Source organism: Sus scrofa, chromosome 2 (genome assembly GCF_054392235.1).
Source record: "Sus scrofa isolate SSC_HxYL_T2T_F1_AM1 chromosome 2, Sscrofa_HxYL_maternal_Yorkshire_Landrace_v2.0, whole genome shotgun sequence".
In the NCBI taxonomy this organism is placed as follows: Eukaryota; Metazoa; Chordata; class Mammalia; order Artiodactyla; family Suidae; genus Sus; species Sus scrofa.
Genome location: NC_139384.1, coordinates 30,478,695 through 30,501,449, shown reverse-complemented (window position 1 = coordinate 30,501,449; position 22,755 = coordinate 30,478,695). Strand labels below are relative to the sequence as shown.

General features: G+C 47.0%; 1 protein-coding gene across 13 annotated transcripts in view; it reads left to right on the top strand.

Moving 5' to 3' along the window:
* The window catches only part of KIAA1549L (KIAA1549 like), a 297,338-nt gene that overhangs the window by 194,394 nt on the left and 80,189 nt on the right, over positions 1-22,755 (top strand). For all 13 annotated transcript variants that reach the window (XM_085011461.1, XM_085011462.1, XM_085011455.1 and 10 more), the window contains exons 10-12: positions 3,788-3,959; positions 13,119-13,282; positions 21,300-21,490. In XM_085011461.1, the coding sequence (XP_084867587.1) occupies positions 3,788-3,959; positions 13,119-13,282; positions 21,300-21,490 (527 nt within the window). The remainder of the gene's footprint in view (positions 1-3,787; positions 3,960-13,118; positions 13,283-21,299; positions 21,491-22,755) is intronic.

Here is a 22,755-nt window from a genome sequence, read left to right as displayed (position 1 = left end):
TAGAGGTGAACGTAAAGATGAAAAGGCAAAAGCAGTGTTGCTCAGAGAGTGACCAGGAAATGGTTCTAAAAGGTGCCCAGAGGCAAAGAGGCTCTCTGGCCAGGGCAGTTTGGTCAAGGCTGCATCCTGTAGAACCTCCTCGAAGATTCCCAAGGCATGTTGGCATACCAGAGACTCTCCAAAGACCTGCAAGTAAATAATAATAATAATAATAATAATAATAATAATAATAATAATAATAATCTCCTGAACTTTCTTCAGTATACTGGCTTCTACATTTAAATGCCAATAAGAACTTTGTTTATAGTAATATCTGCATTTCTCCAAGATTTTATTATGAGCATTTTCAGACTCACAGAAAAGTGAAAACATGACGTAAACACCCATACACTCACCACCTCAGTTCTCTAATTATTATGTGACTGTTTTATATTTGATACTCCATGTCATTGATCACTTCAGAGTGTTATAGAACTTCATATAAATGGAATCCTAGGGAGTTCCCATTGTGGCACAGCGGAAACGAATTCAACTAGGAGCCACGAGGTTGTGGGTTCGATTCCTGGCCTCACTCAGTGGGTTAAGGATCTGGCGTTGCCATGAGCTGTGGTGTAGGTCACAGACGTGGCTCGGATCTGGCGTTGCTGTGGCTCTGGCAGAGGCCAGTGGCTACAGCTCCAGTTTAACCCCTAGCCTAGGAACCTCCTAAAAAGACAAAAAAAAAAAGGAATCCTACAGCATATTCCCTTTTGTATAAAGCGGTTTCGAGTCAGTGTTGTGTTTTTGAGATTATTCTGTATTGTCATGTTATTCAGTAGATTTTTCTGTTTTATTGCTGAATAATATTCCCATAGATGAATATACTACAATTTGTTTATCCATGCTTCTGTTGATGGATACCCAGGCTTTCCCCCGTTTTTAGTTATTATAAACAAAGCTTCTGTGAAGAGTCTTCTATGGCCCTGCTTTCATTTCTCTTGGGTACGCGGGATGGAATTCCTGGTTCATAGGGTTGGTGTATGCTAATTCTCTGAGAAACTGCCAGATTGTTTCTCAGAGTGTACGGCTGACACTCCCTCCAACCAGATGTGGATGGAGCCCGTTATTCCACTGCCTCATATGCTTACTGGCTTTTCGAATATCTTCCTTTGGGAGTGTCTGGTCTTGTTTTGTTTTGTTTGGTTTGGCCACAGCGCCAAGTGTCTTGATGTGGGATATCAGTTCCCAGACCAGGGATTGAACCCAGGCCACAGTGGGAAAAGCACTGAATCCCAGCCCCTAGACCACCAGAGAAGTCCCTGGTCATATTTTTTAACTGTTTTTTTTTTTAATTGGGTTGTAGTAAGTTGTAATTGTTATAGTCAACATATATACACAGGAGTATAAAAATATGTAGAGTTTAGAGAACGCTGATAAAAAGGAATCCACATACCCAAAAGGTAAGAACATTATTGTTACCTTACCCCAGAGGCCTTTTTTGTGTCTCCTCTGGTGATACCTACTCCCTTCCTTTCCATCAGAGCTGAATGTGCTTCTGAAATTTGTATTAAATAATGCCTGTATTTTTAGTATAGATTTTTACCATCCTCATGTGTGCCCTTAAGCAGTATATCATTTGGTTTTACCTGTTTTTTTTCTTTTCTTTCCTTTTTTTTTAGGCCACATATGTGGCATACAGAAGTTCCTAGGCTCGGGGTCAAATCGGAGCTGCAGCTGCCAGTCTACACCACAGCCACAGCAGCATGGGATCCAAGCCACCTCTGCAACCTACACCACAGCTCACGGCAACACTGGATCCTTAACCCACTGAGTGAGGCCAGGGGTCAAACCTGCATCCTCATGGATACCAGTCCGGTTTCTGTCTGCTGAACCACAACAGGAACTCCTGATTTTGCCTGTTTTTGAAATCTGTATTCTGTAATTTGTTTCTTTTGCTCCATATTGGGCTTTTGATTTCACCCATATTGATAGAAAGAGCCATAGGTCATTTTCACTCCTCCACAGTATTTCGTTGTGTGAGTGCACCGTAACTCACTTATCCATCCTACAGTTAGTAACTTTTTAATGTTGAGGGTTTTGGCTATTATGGACAGCATCGCTACACATATTTTTGTAACATTTTTTCCCCTTTTTATTTCTGTTTATTTTATTGAAGTAGAGTGGATTTACAATGTTGTCGATTTCTGTTGTATAGCAAAGTGATTCAGTTACATATATATATTCTTTTTTATATTCTTTGCCCTAATGGTTTATCAGGATATCAAATAGAGTTCCCTGTGCTCCAGAGTAGGACTTTGTTTTTTTTATCCATTCTATATATAGTAGTTTGAATATGCTAACCCTAAACCCCACTCCACCCTCCCCCCAGCCCCTCCCGCTTGGCAACCACAGGTCTCCTCTATGTCTGTGAGTCTGTTTCTATTTCATAGGTAGGTTCATTCGTGTCATAGTTTAGATTCCATATATCATTGTAACATAATATGCTATGAAACTCAATCTGTAATATATACTTAGGAAAATACTATTCTGTACTCTAATGTTTATCAGTGGTTCATTATACTAGTGAGAAGTTGATAACAACCTATATATGTTCAAAAACGAAGGGTTAGTTAAGTTTATGATGCGTGCATAGAGTAGAACATTATGTAGGTATTAAAATTTATGTTTTATGCCCTTGTAATGATTATCAGTTGTTAGTCACAAAGCTGAAAAATGGGTAACAATTTAAGTGTTTAACTATGAAGGATTGGCTAAGTAAGTTTATGAGGCATGTCTTGGAATGTCATGTAGAAATTAGCATTTATGGAGATCCCCTCGTGACTCAGTGGTTGACGAACCTGACTGGTATCCATGAGGACGTGGGTTTGATCCTTGGCCTCACTCAGAGGGTTATGGATCCTATGTGGCCGTGAGCTGTGGTATAGGCCAGCAGCTGCAGCTCCGATTCGACCCCTAGCCTGGGAACCTCCATAGACCGTGGGTGCGGCCCTAAAAGGAAAGAAAGAAATTAGCATTTATGCTTTTGTTATTTTTAAGTCCATTATGGATGCAAGTAAAAATGGCAATGTATAATAGTATAAAGTATGATAAATAATTTTGTAAAATAATAAATAAAAAGGATTTCATGGAAAAAAAGAATAGAAGTGAATACTCCAAAAGGGTAATAGTAAGTAGCTTGTGGTAGAGGGATTACAGAATCGTTTTTATTGAATTTCTCCCTGCTTCTCTGTATTTGCACATTTTCTCTAGTGATTATGTATAACTTGTACACTGAGAAAAAGCAACAAAGGTTATTTTAGAAAAAGAGTTTTGAGTTTCCAGGTACGGCTTTTTTCAGAGATCTTTTGAATTGCAGACATATATGTTCATTTTTTTTTTTTCCCCCTCTCTGGCAATTTCAGGGACTTGAAATTAGATATCTTGTTTGAGAATAACCTAACATGCCCTGAATTAATGTGGAGGCCTATTTTCAAATGAGGCCAGAGTTCTCTGGAGGCTGGAAGACATCACCGTTGCAGCGTTTCCTTCTCCAGGCTCAAACTCTTCTTTCCAGATGTTTATATTTTCAAAACCATTTTCTCCTTCCTCCCTCCCCCTCCGGCAATAGCAGAGCCTCTTGAGATGTTGGTGATAGGGAGGGAGGCGAAAGTTGGTGTCTGAAATACACGCTGTGGGGTCTGCTTGGCCACGGAAGGCTTCAGAGTCGGGAGGGAGCCGGCTGGTGGCCAGGCTGATTGTACGGTTGATGGACGATGCCCTGTAAACATGGCCTGTCTTTTTCTGAAAGATGGTAAAGATGCAGCGGGTGCCGGGACCCAAGGACCCCGCGGAGCTGACCTACTACACCCTCTACAACGGGAAGCCTTTGCTGGGGACCGCAGCGGCCAAGATCCTGAGCACCATTGACTCCCAAAGGATGGCCTTGACCCTGCATCACGTTGTCCTTCTGCAAGCCGACCGTAAGGGGACAGTCTTTCCGTTCATTATTTTTAATGCCATTAAGTGTTCCTCGTCCTTCCAAGGGATTCCCCAAACTCATGTTAATGGACCCAGAGCTAAACATATCTGTGTTCTAAAAGGTTTTTAAATCAACCAGCTGTTTCCTGCCTTGTTTGAAGCGATAGGTTTGGGGGAAGGGATATGTTTTGGATATTAGGATGATGATATTGTTGCTTTTCCCCAGGTGCCACCCACTTTCCCTCCCAGTATAGTCTTCTGAACAGCTAGAAAAACCGCCATAGCTGACGTTGTATTTGTCTGCCAGGGAATTAAGGATCATTTGATTTAGCGAGCTTTGTAGAGTCTTACAGGAGCTGTGTTCAGTGCTGGAGGACACGTAGAAGTGGGCAAGCACCGGTGCCTGCCTTTAAGGAGCAGAGAAGATTGGAGTGCCCGTTGTAGTGCCGTGGTTAATGAATCCGACTAGGAACCATGAGGTTGCGGGTTCGATCCCTGGCCCCGCCCAGTATTGCTGGAGTTCCATGTCGTTGCCATGAGCTGTGGTGTAATTTGCACACACGGCTCCGATCCCATGTGGCTGTGGCTGTGGTGTAGGCCGGCAGCTGTAGCTCCAGTTCAACCCCTGGCCTGAGAATCTCCATATGCTCTAGGCCCGGTGCATGCCTAAAAAGCAAAAGAAAAGGAAAGAAGGAAGGTAGGAAGGAAGGAAGGGAGAAAAGAAAGAAATGAGTATTGCTTGGGAGATTCAGCCCTTGGCTGGCAGAGGAAGGGGATTGCCCATAATGCGACTGGCTGTGGGAGCTACTGAAGGTGTCTGTGCCGGGGAGTGGCGGTGTTGGAGGTGCCCATTACCTAGGAGGTTAATCCGTCATCGTCAGCGTCCAGGATGAGAGGATGCCGAACTGAAGAGGAGGCTTTTCTGGTGGCCCAGGCATGGGGACCCAGATAAGGGCCACAAAGAAAGGGAGGGGAGCGGAGGGTGATAGAGGTGAGCCCGTGTGGTAGAAATGTTAGATTTGGCAGCACACCGAGCGTACAGGGCCTGGAAGGTCATCTCCCATTGGTCTCGTTGGTGTCCACACTCCATAGGCGCCTGACCCCTGTCTCATGGCTTTCCTCTCTTCCTCATGTCCTGCCCTCATCCAGGGTGAGTGTGACTTCCCTGGTGATGGTCTAGCCCACGTGTTGTTGGTCCAGCTCACTTCTGCTCAGCCAGCACAGACGGCTGTGCTGTCTTCGGAGCGCTGGGTTGTAGGTTCGATCACCGGCCCAGCACAGTGAGTTAAGGATCCAGCATTGCCGCAGCTGTGGCTTAGGTTGCAGCTATGGCCCAGATCTTATCCCTGGCCTGGGAACTCCATATGCCATAGGGCAGCTAAAATGGAAAAAAAAAAAAAAATCAGTAGCCATAGGCTTTTTTTTTTTTTTTGGCTGTAGCCATAGCATGTGAAAGTTCCAGGGTTGGGGATTGAATCCAAGCCACAGCAGTGACCACACCAAATCCTTAACCACTAGGCCACCAGGGAACTCCCAAGCTTCTTAAAGTGGGTCTTTCAAGCCTTTCCCATCAGCGGCTCAGCAAACATTCAGGTCCCTTCACACCCTGGTCTCCAGGCTTCTTCCCTAGAATATATGGCCTTCTCTTCTCTCCTTCAGACTTGGTGTTTCAGCCACACAGGAGGATTCATTCTTCACATTCCCTACAACTCTGAAGCCTTCCCTGACCCCTGAAGCATGACCCCTCCCCCAAGTTCCCCGAGGTCCAGGGGCTCCCATTGCCCTTATTTGCACATTGGGCAAATGAATTATTTTCTCTCTCTGTCTCCCCCTCATGAGCACTTTAAAAGCAGGTACACATCTCATTCCTCTTTGAATATCCAGCCCCAGCTACTGCCTGGCTCCATTCTTGTGAAGGCAAAGGACCCACCTTCGCTAGATGCCTCTGCCAGGCCCTGAGTGAGGCACGTGTTTGGAAGGCACCACCACAGAGCAGTTGAGAGCAGAGCCTTTGCAATAAGACAGGAAACAATTGCATGACCCTCTCTGACCTTCATTTTCCTCATCTGTAAAACAGTGATATAAAAAACACTGACCTAGGAGAGCTACTGGGAGGATCAAATGAGATGGTTATTGTGTGTGAAGGGTTTAATATACTCCTGGGGCACCTATGAAGCACATAGTAAGTGGTGACTGAATGTCTCTTTTATCCGTAAGGTAGAGGGACTCAAGGAGAGAGAGAATGAAGATGGAAAGGTGATTTGAAGGTTAAGAGCCTGTTTGATTCAGAGTGTTGCTAATGAAATGAGAGACAAGTTTGGAGAGACGAGAAGGTAATTTATTCAGTTTGGGTCGTGTTGAGTGCAGGCGACAGGCTATTAAGGGGTGTTGTTGGGACTCCAAGCCTGGATCCCAGGAGAGAGGTTAAAGTTAACACTTCAGATTTTGAGAATGTTGTAGATACAGGTTAGAATTAAAACCCTGGAGAAAACTCGAGTGCCTAGGGAGGAAGTAGAGCTGGAGGGCAGCCCCTGGAAACGCCTCCATCCTGGGATCAGGTGAGGCTATTGTCAAGGCCAGTGAAGAAGGGGAGGCGCAGAGGTGTTTTAAATCTCTTTTTCCTCCTACTAGGTTTGAAATCAGCCTGTGATGTGAATCCGAGGTCAGCACTTTGAATGGAGAGTCACCTTGTCGCTCTGAATAGAGTGTCATGTGCTGTGTGTTGCAGTGCCTTCTCAGTGGCTGGGTCAGGGCACATGTGCAGGGCAGGGGCCACAGAACATGCAATGCCCATTTAACCCACATCCTTTCTGGGTGATGGGCCTGCAGTGACTTCTAAAGAAGCGGCTGCATTCCTGAGGGGAGGTTCCATCTGTTCCATTTGCTGGATCTGGAGGGAGAGGCCCCTCAGAGAGGTTATTCAGCTGATGGCGAGGGAAAATTCTCCCCGGGCAGAAGCAGACCAGGGCAGGAAGTGGTTTACCTCAAATGGCCATCGGACATTTCTCTAAAAATGTCACTTACAGAAAGCCATAGGGGAGTTCCCATTGTGGCGCAGTGGAAAGGAATCCGACTAGTATCCATGAGGATGAGGGTTTGATCCCTGGCTTTGCTCAGTGGGTTAAGGATCTGGCATTGCCGTGAACTGAGGTATAGGTCGAAGATGTGGCTCAGATCCTGAGTTGCTGTGGCTGTGGTGTAGACCTGCAGCCGTAGCTCCGATTCGACCCCTAGCCTGGGAACCTCCACATGCCGCAGCCCTAAAAAGACCGAAAAAAAAAAAAAAGAAAGAAAGAAAGAAAGTCATAGGCTGACCCTTTGGTGAAAGGAACTCATTCATTTCTTCAACAAATATTTTTGGGGCACCTGTTATGTGCCTGGCACTGTTCTAGGCACTGGAGAGGCAGCGGTGAACGAAGCTTATATTCATTCTTATAAAACCTCTGCTCTCGTGGAGCTTACATTCCTGGGGGGCAGATTAAACGGACAGTATAACTAAATAATACATTAGATGCTAATGCCAATAAGTGCCATGGAGAAAAATTAAGCAGGGAAGGGTCTAGGGGATGCCAAGGAGGTAATGACTGTGATTGTAAATTGTTGGGAGGTTGAGAGGAGTATATTGAGAGAGTAGCCTTTGGGTGCCCACCTGAGGATGCCTGGGGACAAGGTTCCAGGTAGAGGGGGAGGGTTTGAGAGCCGGCGAGGAGGTCCCAATGGAGGAGAGCAGCAGCGATGAGGTCAGAGGTGCAGAAAAGGGGCCACAACCACTGGCACCCCATGGGCTGCACCCGAGTGGGATGTGGGGGCGGGGGTGTGATGGGCGTGAGCTCTCAGCAGCTGCTGGACCCTCCCCTGCATCCACTCACAGCAGTTATGAATGCTGATGTTGACAGCCACAAAAACAAGCTGAGACCTTTTTTGAGTGGATTCCTTCTCCTTTCAACATTGGCTCCACATGAAAATAATTCCTTCTGCTTTTAGATTGTGTAGACCCTTTGACTTCTTCATTCCCCCTGACAAATACTTCGTGTGTGTGTGTGCGTGTGTGTGTGTGTGTGCGTGCATGTGCACACACACATGCACACTCACACACTTCCATTCAGGTGCGTCAATTCAGAGCTGACTTAGATTGTAGATTTCAGAGAAATGACCTTTTTTTTGTTAAAAAAAAATCTAACCTCCCCGAGGCTCAGTTTCTTCATCTGCAAAATGGGTATAAGAATAGCACCTTGACAAGAGCGTATCCCCTTGCCTAATGCACAATAGAAACTCAGCACGGGTTGTGTCATTTTCCTATCCTTCTTCTGACATTCTCGGAAATTAAATAACCATTTGTTCCTTTTCACATCTAGGCATGACTTTGTAGTTTTAGGTCATTATGCTCATGAATATTTTGGGTCTGGATGACTTCAGTTGACCTAACTTTACTATCACTTTGACCGTTAAATGAATTTATTAATGACATAACATAGATTTATTCTCTCCCCATTTAAAGAGAGGTGAAAGGGTTTTCCATACTGCACCAAAAAGGCACACATCCATCAAAATAATAAAGCTGAGTAGAAGTAGAACACGTGTAAATATTTCATTCTTGCTAATGAAAAATATATATATATATATTTAGGGTATCAGGTTCTGATACACTGTACATTTTTCTCCTTCAGGATAGAATAGCAGAGCCAAAAAGAGGCATATTGATGTTTTTCACAGAAGCACTAAGCTTTAAAAAATGTTAATGGCCTAAAGCTCACATATAAATACTGAATTACTAAAAGCAGCAGCAATTACATGTTTAATGTCGACAGAAGCACATTATCTAATGAGCTGTTTTCAGAAGTTAATAATGTGATTAATCACCAATTGACAAATACGTGGAATAGAAGTTCTTTTGTACTAATAGCACTCCAGAGCCAAGTGGTGCCTGAGGAGAGGCAGATCATGGCTAATGAGGTGCCGGTTGAAGTCAGGGGGTGGCTGAAGTCAGAGAAAGGCCAGCTGGCTCCTCAGGCTGGTCCTTACCATGTGGCACTTATGGGTGGGGTCTTTATATTCCAGAGTTCAATCCTCAGCCTTGTGGGTCTAGCAGCCCCCAGAATTCAGGAGGATCAGGAGGACCTACTTATGCTGACTAGACTTATAAGAAATTGATGTATAAACCTGATTGGAAGTATTTAATTTAAAACACAGGCTGGGGAGTTCTCTGATGGCCTGGAGGGTTAAGGCTCCCGTGTTGTCACCACTGTGGCTCTGGTCACTGCTGTAGCACAGATTCAGTCCCTGGCCAGGAACTTCCACAGGCTGTGGGTATGGCAAAAGAGAAAAAGAGAGAGAGAAAAAACTTGAAATAAACATTGCCACTCTCATTTTTTAAAAAAATAAAATACGACGGGAACTACTGAGGAGAGGGAATTTCTCCTTTGACTGGCTGTTACTCTATCCTTTGTGGAAATCTGAATGGGGACCCAAATTGCAGCAGGAATCATGGTAGTTCAGTTATACATTCATTCAATTTTTAACTAAGCTCCTGCTCTGTGCAAGGCCCTGTTCTAGGTCCTAGGGATGCTGCAGGAAACAAGAGACTGCTCTCTTCGAGTGCTCATTCTTTTTTTTTTTTTTTTTTTTTTTTGTCTTTTTGCCATTTCTTGGGCTGCTCCCGCAGCATATGGAGGTTCCCAGGCTAGGGGTCTAATCAGAGCTGTAGCCACCAGCCTACACCAGAGCCACAGCAACGCGCGATCCAAGCCGTGTCTGCAACCTACACCACAGCTCATGGCAACGCTGGATCCTTAACCCACTGAGTGAGGCCAGGGATCAAACCCACAACCTCATGGTTCCTAGTCGGATTCGTTAACCACTGAGCCACGATGGGAACTCCTCGAGTGTACATTCTAATGGAGGGGTGGGGGGTGGCAGATAGTGAGCAAATCCATACATATCATGGCAGATGGTGATTCGTACTTAAGAGCCTCATCTCTCCAAGTGTGACCTGGGGCCTGCCTTGTGGTACCACCTGGGCACTTCTTAGGTGGGTTCCTGAGTCCAAGCTCATACTGTTGGCTGCAGGACAGGCCAATAAATAGATAAGTTATTGGGACAAGACATAGTGACTTTATTTTTATTTGGAAAACTAGCAGACTGAGAAGATGGTGGACTCGCATCCCAAAGAACCACCTTGACTGAGTTAGAATTCAGGCTTTTTTCATGTGAAAAGGGGAGGGAGTAAAGTCACATTTTTCCTGGTTCCAATCAGCCTCTGGAGGGGGATGTGCATTCACAGGTGGCCCTGGCCAGGATGTTTCCTGTGAGCTAAACAAAGGTATTTTAGCTTAATACTCATTACCTGAGAGGCAAGATTCCCAGAGATGGACCATTATGTATAATGAAAGCTTATAGGCAACATCCCTTTAGTGATTAGCTTGAAATAGAATACAAAGTTTCAGAGTTCCCATCATGGCACATTGGTAACAAATCTGACTAGGAACCACGAGTTCAATCCCTGGCCTCACTCAGTGGGTTAAGGATCCGGTGTAGCTGTGAGCTGTGGTGTAGGTCGCAGACATGGCTCAGATCTGGTGTGGCTGTGGCGTAGGCCAGCTGTAGCTCCGATTCAGTCCCTAGCCTTGGAATCTCCCTATGCCGCAGGTGTGGCCCTAAAAAGCAAAAAAACAAACAAAAAAAACTTCCCTAATGCAGGCAGACCCATCCCAACCCACAGAATCAGAATCCACATTTAAGCAAGATTCCCAGGTATTGGCCTGCACATTAAAGTTTGAGAAGTACTGATTTCAAGAAAAACTAAGTAGCAGGAGGGGCATGGGGAGTGCTAGGGACACAGATTTCTTTTTTTTCTTTTTTTTTTTTTTTTTTTTTTTTTTTTTGCCTCACCTGTAGTATGTGAAAGTTCCCAGATCAAACCTGAGCCACATCTATGACAGTGCTGACTCCTTAACCACTAGGTCCTAGAGAACTCCTGGTTGTTATTTTTTTTTATTTATTTATTTATTTTATTTTTATTTTTTTATTTTATTTATTTTTGTCTTTTTGCCATTTCTTGGGCTGCTCCTGTGGCATATGGAGGTTCCCAGGCTAGGGGTTGAGCTGGAGCTGTAGCCATCAGCCTACGCCACAGTCACAGCAACTCGGGATCCGAGCTGTGTCTGCAACCTACACCACAGCTCACGGCAACGCCGGATCCTTAACCCACTGAGCAAGGCCAGGGATCGAACCCGCCACTTCATGGTTCCTAGTCGGATTCGTTAACCACTGAGTCACAACGGGAACTCCCTGGGTGTTATTTTTATAGAGTACAGGGGAGGCTTCATCGACGTGGTGACACTTGATCAGAGCCCTGAAGGAGCAAGGGAGGGAGCCACGTGGATATCTAAGTGTAGAGCGTTCTAGGTGGAGGAATAAACTTGTGCAAAGGCCCTGAGGCAGGAATATATCCAGCATATTTGAGGAACAGTAGGAGGGAGGTGGGCTGGAGCAGACTTAAGAGAAGAGGTACAGGGTGGTTGAAGGGGCAGATCACTTAAGGTTTTAGAGAAATTATACGGACCCTGGCTTTTACTCTGGATGGAATGTGAGCCTGTGGAGGGTTTGAGCAGAGGAATGCTGGGATCTAAATTTTTAAAGAATCACTCCAGCTGCTGTGTTGCAAATAGACTATAAGAGACAAGAGAGGAGACCGTGGCAGTAATTCAGGTGAGAGATGTTGGCAGCTTGGACCACAGCGATAGAGAGACATGATGTAATTTGAAGATGGAGATGACAGGGTTTGTGGATGAATAAGATGCTGGGCGAGAGTAAACAAGAAGGGTCAACATTGATGGCCGTGTTTCTGACCTAAGCAACTGGAGGGAAGGAGTTGTCATTTACTGGCGTGGAGAATATCACTAGAACAGGTTTTGTGGGGGAGATTGAGAGTTGGGTTCTGGGTATATTAAGTTTTAGATATCTCGCAAGTATCCAACTGGAGTTTTGAGTGGGCAGTTGGATATAGGAATCCGAAGTTCAGGGTAGTGATCCTGGTTGGAGATACATAAATGAGCATCAGCAGCACAGATGGTATTCAAAACCATGAGGCTATGAGATCATCTAGGGAGTGGGAGAAGAGAGAGCTTGGGTGGTATTGACAGACAGTATCACTAAGCTCAAACAGCCAGCCACAGCCACCTTGCCTACCAGACAGACCCTCTGTCTGGCCAGATGTCTGCCAGTCACGGCACCTCCCCTGGCAGGGATGAGTCCTTGGTTTTCTTTTTTTCTGGATTTTCTGCAGACTCCAGTTGTTTGGGTTACTGTTTTCTTTTCTCCAGTTCTTTTGATTGGATTGAAGTATTTGCAAGGCTTCCCCACCGAGGATCATGGGGGCTGGGGGCGACTCCTTCATCTCATATTGAAGGCTTTCTCTTTTTCTAGCATTTTCCTAGCTCGCTTACCAAAAAGTTGAAAGAACCGTGCAATAACCACCATGCTCCTGCCACCTCAATTCCACAATAAGCATTTCACTGTTTTTCTTTTCACCTACCTTCAGCATGCACATCATGGCCTAGAGTGCAGTATTTGTGATGTTTTCGATAAAATTAACATGCCGTGACAGGAGCACACTTCTTCACTCTACCACGTGATGAGTTTTGACAAATGCATATACCCGTGTAACCCCAACCCCATCACCATATAGAACGTGACCATCTCCTGTTGCCTTTTGCAAGTTCATTAACTCCAGCCCCACCCCCACTGCCGGCACTTACTGTTCTAATACCACATTCTTCCTACCAATAGTCGCTTTGGTTACTTCTTTCTCCTCTGGCCCTGAGAACAGCCTGATCGTTTTGATTAGAACAAGGCATTTCCAAGCCTCCCCAGCCAGCCCCTGGGGAATACGGCAGATCCATCCATCAGGTATGTTTTATTCACTGCCCACTCGGAGGGTGACTCCACTACGGTATTTATAGAGTCGTCTCATGGCCTTTGCCTCCGGACCCACAGCACCATGCTGAGCTGCGGATTTCTTCTCTTTTGACTGGTGGACATCACCAGTGGGGAGCATGGACACCAATCCATCTTCCTCGTCCTCCTCTTAGGCGTAGGGTGGCCTTTGCCTTCCCCGTGCTGCTCCTCCTCGTCACATGCTTCTCCCTGGCTCTTCCCTGCAGCCGTGGTTAAGAACCCACCCAACAACCTGTGGATCATCGCCGCGGTGCTGGCGCCCATCGCCGTGGTCACGGTCATCATCATTATCATCACCGCCGTGCTCTGCCGGAAGAACAAGAACGACTTCAAGCCGGACACCATGATGAACCTGCCTCAGAGGGCGAAGGTACGTGGTGGAAGCCGTGAGGAGGGGACAGGAGGCCTGGCCCACAGGGGCTCTGCCTGCCTTTCCTCTCTTGACTTTTTTTTTTTTTTGGTCTTTTTGGGGTTGCACCTGAGGCATATGAAGATTCCCAGGCTAGGGGTTGAATTGGAGCTGGAGCCGCTGGCCTACACCAGAGCCAAAGCCACACCAGATCTGAGCTGTGTCTGCAACCTACACCACCACTCACAGCAACACCAGATCCTACATCCTCATGGATGCCAGTCAGATTGGGCTCTGGTGAGCCACGACAGGAACTCCCATCTTAGCCATTTTTAGGTGCATGGTTCACTATGGTTAAGAATATTTGTGTTGTGGTACAGCCTTTCTTTTCATAATCGGGACAGGATAGCTAAGGTTTATCTAATGCTCACTCTTTTTTTTCTGGGGGGGGTCCTTTTTGCCTTTTCTAGGGCCACTTCCTGCGGCATATGGAGGTTCCCAGGCTAGAGGTCTAATTTGGAGCTGAGCCACAGCAAGGCGGGATCCAAGCCACATCTGTGACCTACACCACAGCTCATAGCAACGCCGGATCCTTAACCCACTGAGCAAGGCCAGGGAGGGAACCCACAACTTCATGGTTCCTAGTTGGATTCGTTAACCACTGAGCCATGATGGGAACTCCATCTTATGCTCACTCTTTGCTGTAAGTGCTTCAGTGATTTGCATATACCAGCTCACTTAATCTTCACAGCAGCCCTTTGAGGAAGAGCATTATTTTACAGATGAGAAAACAGGCACAGAAAACGAGGCGCTAGATAGACCTGAAAGGGGCCTCAGAGGTCGTCTGATCTGACACCTTCCTTTTACAGAGAAGTGCCTCCCTCATGATGGCACAGTTAGGAAGCAGCAGAACTGATGGTAGAACCAAGTCTCTTGGCTCCCAATGCAGGGCTCTTTGGGGGCACAACAGATCCTTACAACTTTCCTTCTTCTGCTGGCCGGCGTGGCTGATCTTCAAAGACTGCCAGGACGGGCAAGCTGCAGAGCCTTGGCCAGGCGGCCGTCAGACTCCACCAGTGGCTTCACTGAAGCCCGGCAGGAGCCTCCGTCCACTTTCCACAGCCTCGAAGGGCTGCACCATCCACCCCTGGCTAGGAAATGCCAAAGGCTAATTTTCCCAGCACGTAGCTCCCTTCCTGAGGGTCCCTGAAGCAGATACAATAACCTGTCGTAATACAACAAGGGTGTTTAAATAATGCCTGACAGTGTGCTGGGTTCTCTAGGTCTATCACCTCGTCTACTCATCACAGTAGCCCCCTGAAGTAGGTCGTAGTCAGGGCAGCTTTTATTATTTTCGCTTTATTGCAGAAAAACCCCAAGGAAAGAGAGACTGGGGACTTGTCCCACAGCAGAGTGGGGGAGGGGGCACAGGCCCATATCTGAGTCTGGGCTGTCTATATCATATACCTTCCTGAACCCCGAGATTGGCGGGCAGAATGCTCTTCCAGCCCTGAGCACCTGAGCTTTGGCTACCTGTGCAAGAGCGAAACAATGGATGGAATCTCACACCCGCTGGACTGCGTGACGCCGCCACTGTCCTTGCTCCGAGTCATGTGTGCCTCATTCTTTCTGGGTAATCATGCCTCGCTTCAGCAAAAGAAATCAAAGGCATTTTGTTGTTTATTAAACCAATTCACCTGTTGAGAAGCTTGAGGAGACACCCTGTGAGTGAAGAGCCCAACCCCAAAGAATGTTGTTCTGTGTCTGTTGACACAAAGGCACCCTCTGCCCAGACGCAGTGGGATGTTGGTAATTCCCCAACAGTAACAAATGAAACTGTTCCAAGAGGGGGTATTTCATTTCCATCTTAGCCTGCTTCCAATCTGAGCTTTTCCAACCTAACAGTAATTCCCAGAATCTGATTGCAACTGAGTCCGGGAATGCAAACCATGCCATACCGAGGTTGCAGATGCCATCTTGGTGTGATAGATGAAGCCAGAATTTTATTAATTTGCCAAGATGTGTCAGGCAGCACAGGATTTCAGCCTATCTTCTGACTTGGTAGCTGGAACAGGTTTGTACGTGGGCATTTTCGTAGCCCCTTGTATGTCCCTACCTGGTGCATTGTGCTGCAAGAAATTCCCGGCTGCTGTTGAAAATCAAGCAAATTTATGGTCCATGAGATGACTGAATTCACTTGTGTGTTGTGGTGGTGGCGGTTCCTCCCTCAGTGAAGCTGGGCTACGCACTCTGATTTTCACAGGCCTTTTATCACAGGAAGCCACGAGCACAGTGGAGCTGCCTCCTACTTACCGCAATCCTACTGCCGTTGCAACCCAGGGACACTGCAGTGTCTGCGCGAGGAGAGAGCCGCCTGCGTGGCTTCTCACATCCTGTGTGTGTGAGCAGGATTCCCAAGGACGAGGCGGGAGGAAAATATTAGCTCTCGCCCCCGATCCAGAGGCCAGGAGGAGGGTCTCCTAGTCTCCAAGGACCCCGATACGTCTTTAAGGATGCAGGCTGCAGTGCCCGAGGACATGGCTGGGGATCCTTGCTGAGATTCACTAGTAGGCTTAGCTTGCTAAGAGGAGGTGAGTGTGGCCGTCCCGGGAACCGGGGCCAGGCTGTGCACCCCGCACCCTTCAGAGGCAGGGTCCCACAGGTGTGGCTCTGTTACCGTTGCCGTCAGCCGGGCTCCTGCAGGTAGAGTGTTGAGAAGATGCTCAAGAGGAGGGCCAGGCGTCTGCCTTTCTTCCTCGTTTCACGTTCCCTTACTCGTTACCACTGGATTCGCAGCCTTTTTCCAGGTTTCCCCTTCTTGCATCTGAAGAGAACATGGGCCACTGGAACAGGCAGCCTGAAGAGGAAGTTGTTAGGCCAGGCCCAGAGGCAGAGTAGAGCCTGGAGGGCCTGTACCGGTTGGCAGGACTTTCTGCTCGGGACCAGTCAGTCACCCCCTAAAGATGCCCAGCTGTTTCCCTTTTCCCATATGCTATCAATATGACGCATACTTAACCTCTTTGTGCCTTCGTTTTCCCATCTGTGAAATGGGGGTGACAACACTATCCCTGTACAGGTTCTTGGGAGGTTTGAGTTATGTGAATTATGTTGAGTGTGCCAGGTATAGAATACAAATTATGTCTGTTGGTTTTATTATTTATTACACATGCTTTCTTCTTAAAAAGATCCAGGTAACATGTCTCCCTTTGAAATTGCTGGCAATTATTTAGATTCAATAATTTTACAAAACTCAGTAAGGCACCTGTAAGTGTTTCATGATGTATTCATGGCATTAGCGGTCCCTAGTGTGTGGCAATGAGTTAATCTCAGGTGATTTTCCAGTTGAAGGTGAAAGACACCTATTCTGTTAGGAGAGGAAGGTACTAGTCTCTAGTCTTTCACCACTTAGCTGTGTGATCTTGACCATGTCACTGAACCTCTCTGAGCTTTTGTTTTCTTACCTGTAAAATGAAGACTGTACCGTGTGCCCTGCTTTCCCCATGGGGTTGCTGTGAAGACAAAACGAGGTGGCGGTATTTTGCAGGCTGTAGGTACGGACCGTGTGCAGGGATTATTATTATTACTCAAATAACAAGGGCCACCTTTTAAAATTGTCATTCCTTGAAGTCTCTCTGCGCACCCATCATCAACCCGGTCCCCTGAGGTGAGCAGCAGGTGGCTTCTGCACAGGGTGAAGAGCAAGGGGCCAAAGTCAGAGAGAGTGGGAAGGATGGGGCAAGCCAGAGCCAGCTTGTCCTCCTCACTCAGTTCTTGGGTCACCTTAGCTGCCCATGCAGATCCCCGGGATCTCCCATGTAGGCCAGGAGTCTCAAAACAGGAGCCAGGCCAGGCACAGTGGCAGGCTGCACAAGGAAAGGGGGGGCCACGGCAAGAGTCATCAAGTAGAGGTCAGATGTTCTGGTTCTGGGTCACATAGCACTGGTTCAGATCCCAGCTCCACCACAGACCAGCTGTGTGAGCTTGGGGAAGTGGCTGAAACTTCATTTTTTTTTTTTTTTTGGCTGCCCCTGTGGCAGATGGAAGTTCCCAGGCCAGGGATCGAATCGGAGCCCAGGTTTGACTTATGCCACAGCTGCTGCCATGCCAGATCCTTAACCCACTGCACCACAGCCAGGGAACGCCCAGAACCTCTTTAAACCTGTTTCTTCATCTTTAAAAAGAGGAACCAGGAGTTCCCATCGTGGCGCAGTGGTTAACGAATCCGACTAGGAACCAGGAGGTTTCGGGTTCGATCCCTGGTCTTGCTCAGTGGGTTAAGGATCTGGCGATGCCGTGAGCTATGGTATAGGTTGCAGACACGGCTCAGATCCTGCGTTGCTGTGGCTGCGGCGTAGGGCAGCAGCTGCACCTCCAATTGGACCCCTAGCCTGAAAACCTCCTACCTCCTTGAACTATGGTGAGGAGGAAATGACATTATTTATTTATCCAGTACTGTGGCAGTAGCATCAAGCAAAGCTGAAACAGTGAGCTCCTTGAGGGCAGGGGCCAGTTATTCTTCATCTTTCTGTCTCCAGCACCAAGCACAGTCCCTGGCACAAGCCAGTGCTCAGTAACTAGAGTTGGAACCACACTGAATAGGCTAGTAGACGGATGGGCATAGGGCAGCAAAGGGACCGTCTGGATGGCTGGCTGGATTCAGCCGGAGTGTGAGGGCCTTGAATGCCTTTCCAAAGGGTTGGGTGCCATGGAATCTTTTTCTTTTTAGGGCCGCACCTGCGGCATATGGAAGTTCCTGGGCTAGGGAGCCAATCAGAGCTGCAGGACACCACAGCCTCGGCTTACACCACAGCCACAGCCAGGCTGGATCCAAGCTGCATCTGCGACCTACCCCACAGCTTGTGGCAACTCTGGATCTTTAACCCACTGAGTGAAGCCAGGGATCAAACCTGCATCCTCACGGATACTAGTCAGGTTCTTAACCCACTGAGCCACAGTGGGAACTCCCTGCTACAGAGCCTTTTTCATGAGGGAATGACATGACCTGATGTGGTTCTAAGGGAGATGATTTGTCAAGGGTGGGCCTGGAAAGGAGCAGAATGGAAGTACTAAGACTGGATGGGTCAGTACAGAAAAAGTCAGCTTCCAGAAACATTTCAGTTGAATCCTACTGGTGATCAGTTGTTTATATGGGCATAGGGCAGAAAAAGTCAGCTTCCAGAAACATTTCAGTTGAATCCTACTGGTGATCAGTTGTTTATATGAGAAGCAGTTGGGTCAGTATTCTAGGAACATCAGCAAGCCCTCTGAAGGCGCCATTCTGTTCTACAGAGCACCAAAGGTGTGTGGGGGGGATTAACAGCATCTATTTCAGAAACATATTCCCAGATCTTGGCTTAGAATGTCAGTGGATACCACGGGGGTCAGAGTGAATGGCTCAGAGAAGAGGGATCGGGGACCACCTTTCCCAGAGTGAGTTTCCCAGAGAACTGTCTGTGGCCCTACTGCAGACAACTTGAAACAAGGAAGCTTTGCTGGATTTAGCAGCAAAACTCCATCCTATTCTGACAGCCGGTTTGGTGGGTTGGGCCACAGTCCTAGACTGTTCAGTCTGGCTGGAGCCTTCCTGCTTGAGTTCTTAGCTGTGTCAGCTGTAGAAACAAGAGCGTCTGATCATATCCACTTCTGATGGAACCCCAACAACAGAAGTTGCACTTCATCCCCAAGTTTTTTTCTTTCTTTTTTTTTTTTTTTTTTTTTTTTTTTGTCTTTTTAGGGCTGCAGCAGTGGCATATGGAAGTTCCCAGGCTAGGGGTTTGATGAGCTAGGGGGCTGAAGAATGGGTGCTGTGAAACTTAAGGGAAAAAGTTAACATAAAACAAGACACAGAGACATTTACCTTAAGTAAAGGTGGGAACCTGGGGACTTAAGGTCTCAGGGACCAAGAGCACCGCCTTAAGAAACCACACTGCTTTTATTATGTTTTTTAGGATTATGTCACGTGAGAAGGGGATTGTAGGTGCAGGATATAGGCTTTTTTTTATTTTAAAGGTCACATAGCCGGTTGCTGATTAAGCTTTTATTCTGACCTTTAGGCATTTAACAATCATTAGCGTTTGAGGAAGCCTGGCATCAGCTATCTATGCACAGCATCTAGAGACTCACCATTGTGCTTCTGCAGATGTCTGCAGCAACCTGGTGTGCCTAGGTTTGCACTTTGGTTCTTTTTTGCTAATGCATATCCAGCTAACGACCCCTCATAAACCCTTTGGGGCTATGGGGCTCCTCTTTTATTCTTAAGAGGATGTATCATGCTGTGCAAACGGACGTGCCAATCTGCACAGGTCTGGCGTGCCTAGACCAATGCATTAAGTCCTCATTCAGCTGACCCTATGAATAACTTATGCCTTTAGGTCTTTGTTCTTAAGTCATTCAGTGTCACTGCGACTGTTTTTCAAGCAGGAAGATAGGGCAAAGTAAAGCAGGACAAGATAGAGTTTAGCAAAGAGGCTAAGGAAATACTATAGAAACATGTCTCACAACAGGCGTCCAAACAGAGCTGTAGCCACCGGCCTACACCAGAGCCACAGCAACACAGGATCTGAGCCACGTCTACAACCTATACCACAGCTCAGGGCAACTCCAGATCCTTAACCCACTGAGTGAGGCCAGGGATCGAACCCTTAACCTCACAGTTCCTAGTCGGATTTGTTTCCACTGGGCCATGACGGGAACTCCTCATCCCCAATTTTCTTGAAGAGGATCACAGATGTCCATGTCACCTGGCCTATGACTTAGTAGGAAGTCAAGCAATGTTAGCTGTTGTTTCAGCACTTACCATGTGCCAGGTACTTAGCTAAATGCTGGACTTGAATTTACTTCTCTAGTCTACACAGCATCCCTTCGAGGGTAAATAGCCCTCTCACAGACATACACATTTGATCCTGCTCACACTCTCATTCTCTCCATTTTACAGGTGAGAAAACATGTGCAGAGAATTTCAGGAATTTACCCAAGCTCACCCAGCTAATAAAGTGGCAGAGCCAGGATTTGAACCCAGGCCATCTGTTTCCAGAGCCACCGCCCTTAACCATCCCCATTGTCTTGCCTCCCATCCGCATGGCGCTTCTCTGGGGTGTAAAGCAGAAGAGAGACACTCACAGGAATTGTTTAAACATGCTTCTTGGTTTTTTATTACCCCGCTAATAAATGTCTGTTGGGTTTTGCTCACAGCTGCCCTATTCACTTGGGATTTCAGACATTGTGCAATAAAAGGCTTGCTAATTTCTCAGTAGTGAGTTATAGGAGAGCCAGCCTGCTTCAAGGAGAGGTCTGGCTTAAAGAGTGATTCTTTATATTCCACTTTATTATTAATAATCATACTGCCTCGCATGTGGTAGCACATTTCTTGCCTTCTGTTTTCAGATCTGTGATCCCCTTTAATCCTCAAGGGTGGTGGAGGCAAAGCAGACATGATTGTCTTCATTGCTTAGATGAGACAAATTGAGGTTCAGGGTTCAGGTAACTTGGTAGAGTCACACACACCTGGTATTACACAGCATCCAAGGGATAATAAAATATTCCTAGGTAGGAAAAGGTGCAGGACCTGTTGAACGTAGCAATTAGAGCTTCTAAGTAGCAGTATCTGGTTACTTAAAACAGGTGGTCTAACGAGTTCCCTTGTGGCTAAGCAGGGTAAGGACCTGGTGGTGTCACTGCAGCAGCTTGGGTTGCTGCTGTGGCGCGGGTTCGATCCCTGGCCCAGGAATTTCCACATGCTGTGGGCACAGCCAAAAAAAGGGGGGGCATCTAACATCCTTGAAAGAATTTTCTCACACGTATTTTCATCTTGTTACCCTCTCCACTTTTCAGAGTAAGTCTTACCTATAGAGATTCTGTAGCTAGGGGGCATTAACACGGATTCTGATTTTGCAGAGACAGAAATTGTGATGGAGATCTGAGTTAGCTCTTGTTCGGTGGAGAACAATGTGTGGCCCCATCACATGCACTCTGCTGCCTGTCTTCCGTGAGCGTCACGCTTTGCCAGACACATGACTGCCAATCTGTTTCCTCTTCGCAGCCTGTGCAAGGCTTTGATTATGCCAAGCAGCACCTGGGCCAGCAAGGCGCGGACGAGGAGGTCATCCCTGTGACGCAGGAAACGGTGGTCCTCCCGCTGCCCGTCAGAGACGCTCCTGCCTCTCAGGAAAGGGACGCCCCGCCGGATGGCAGCACCATCAAGACGGCCAGGTCCATCGAAACCAGAAAGAGGTAGGCGCAGGGCCAGCTTCTGCCTCTCTGTGTCAGCAGGAGAAATAATTGATGGGGAGAACAGCTGAAGCCCGCAAGTTAATGCCTCTGTTCTCTTTAAAAATTCCCCTTCATGCTTGTTTTGAATATTTGAAAAGGAGACTAAGGAAGACGATAAGGATCATTATACCCGCCTCTCACGCACCACCCTTTGTAAGGTTTTTTTTTTTTTTTCTCTTTGTCTTTTTGGCTTTTCTGGGGCCACTCCCATGAGTGGCATATGGAAGTTCCCAGGCTAAGGGTCTAATTGGAGCTGTAGTTGCTGACCTAAGCCACAGCCACAGCAACACAGGATCCAAGCTGCGTCTGTGACCTACACCACATCTCATGGCAACGCCGGATCCTTAACCTGCTGAGCAAGGGCAGGGAATGAACCCGCAACCTCATGGTTCCTAGTCGGATTCATTAACCACTGAGCCACGACGGGAACTCCTGTAAGGTTTTGTATGTCTTGTCAAACACAACAGTAGAGGTTTCGCTCATATAGAACAAATTTGGCACAGATGTTGCACATATTTTTTAAATTGTCTTAAAAGTAGTGCCTTTGGTTGAGTATAGTTTGGTTTTTGTTGTTGTTGTTGTTGTTTTAGGGCCGCACCCATGGCATATGGAAGTTCCCAGGCTAAGCGCTGAATCAGAGCTACAGCGGCTAGCCGGCACCACAGCCACAGCAACTCAGGATCCAAGCTGCATCTGTGACCTACACCACAGCTCACGGCAACACTGGATCCTTAACTCACTGAGTATCCTTATGGATACTAGTCAGGTTTCATTACTGCTGAGCCACAAGGGGAACTCCCAGTTTAGTTGTATTTTATCTGGCAATTTCTCTACAGAGCTTATGATTTTAGCTCAAAAACCATTTATTTTATTTATTTATTTATTTAGTCTTTTTTGCCATTTCTTGGGCTGCTCCCGAGGCATATGGAGGTTCCCAGGCTAGGGGTCCAGTTGGAGCTGTAGCGCCGGCCTACACCAGAGCCACAGCAACGCAGGATCCGAGCTGTGTCTGCGACCTACACCACAGCTCATGGCAACGCCAGATCCTTAACCCACTGAGCAAGGGCAGGGATCGAACCCGCAACTTCATGGTTCCTAGTCGGATTCGTTAACCACTGAGCCACGACAGAAACTCCTCAAAAACCATTTATTGAGTTTTTACTATAAACCAAGCACTTTGACAGGTATCGGGCGGACTACAGAAAGGTTTCTGGTTGATTCCTGAT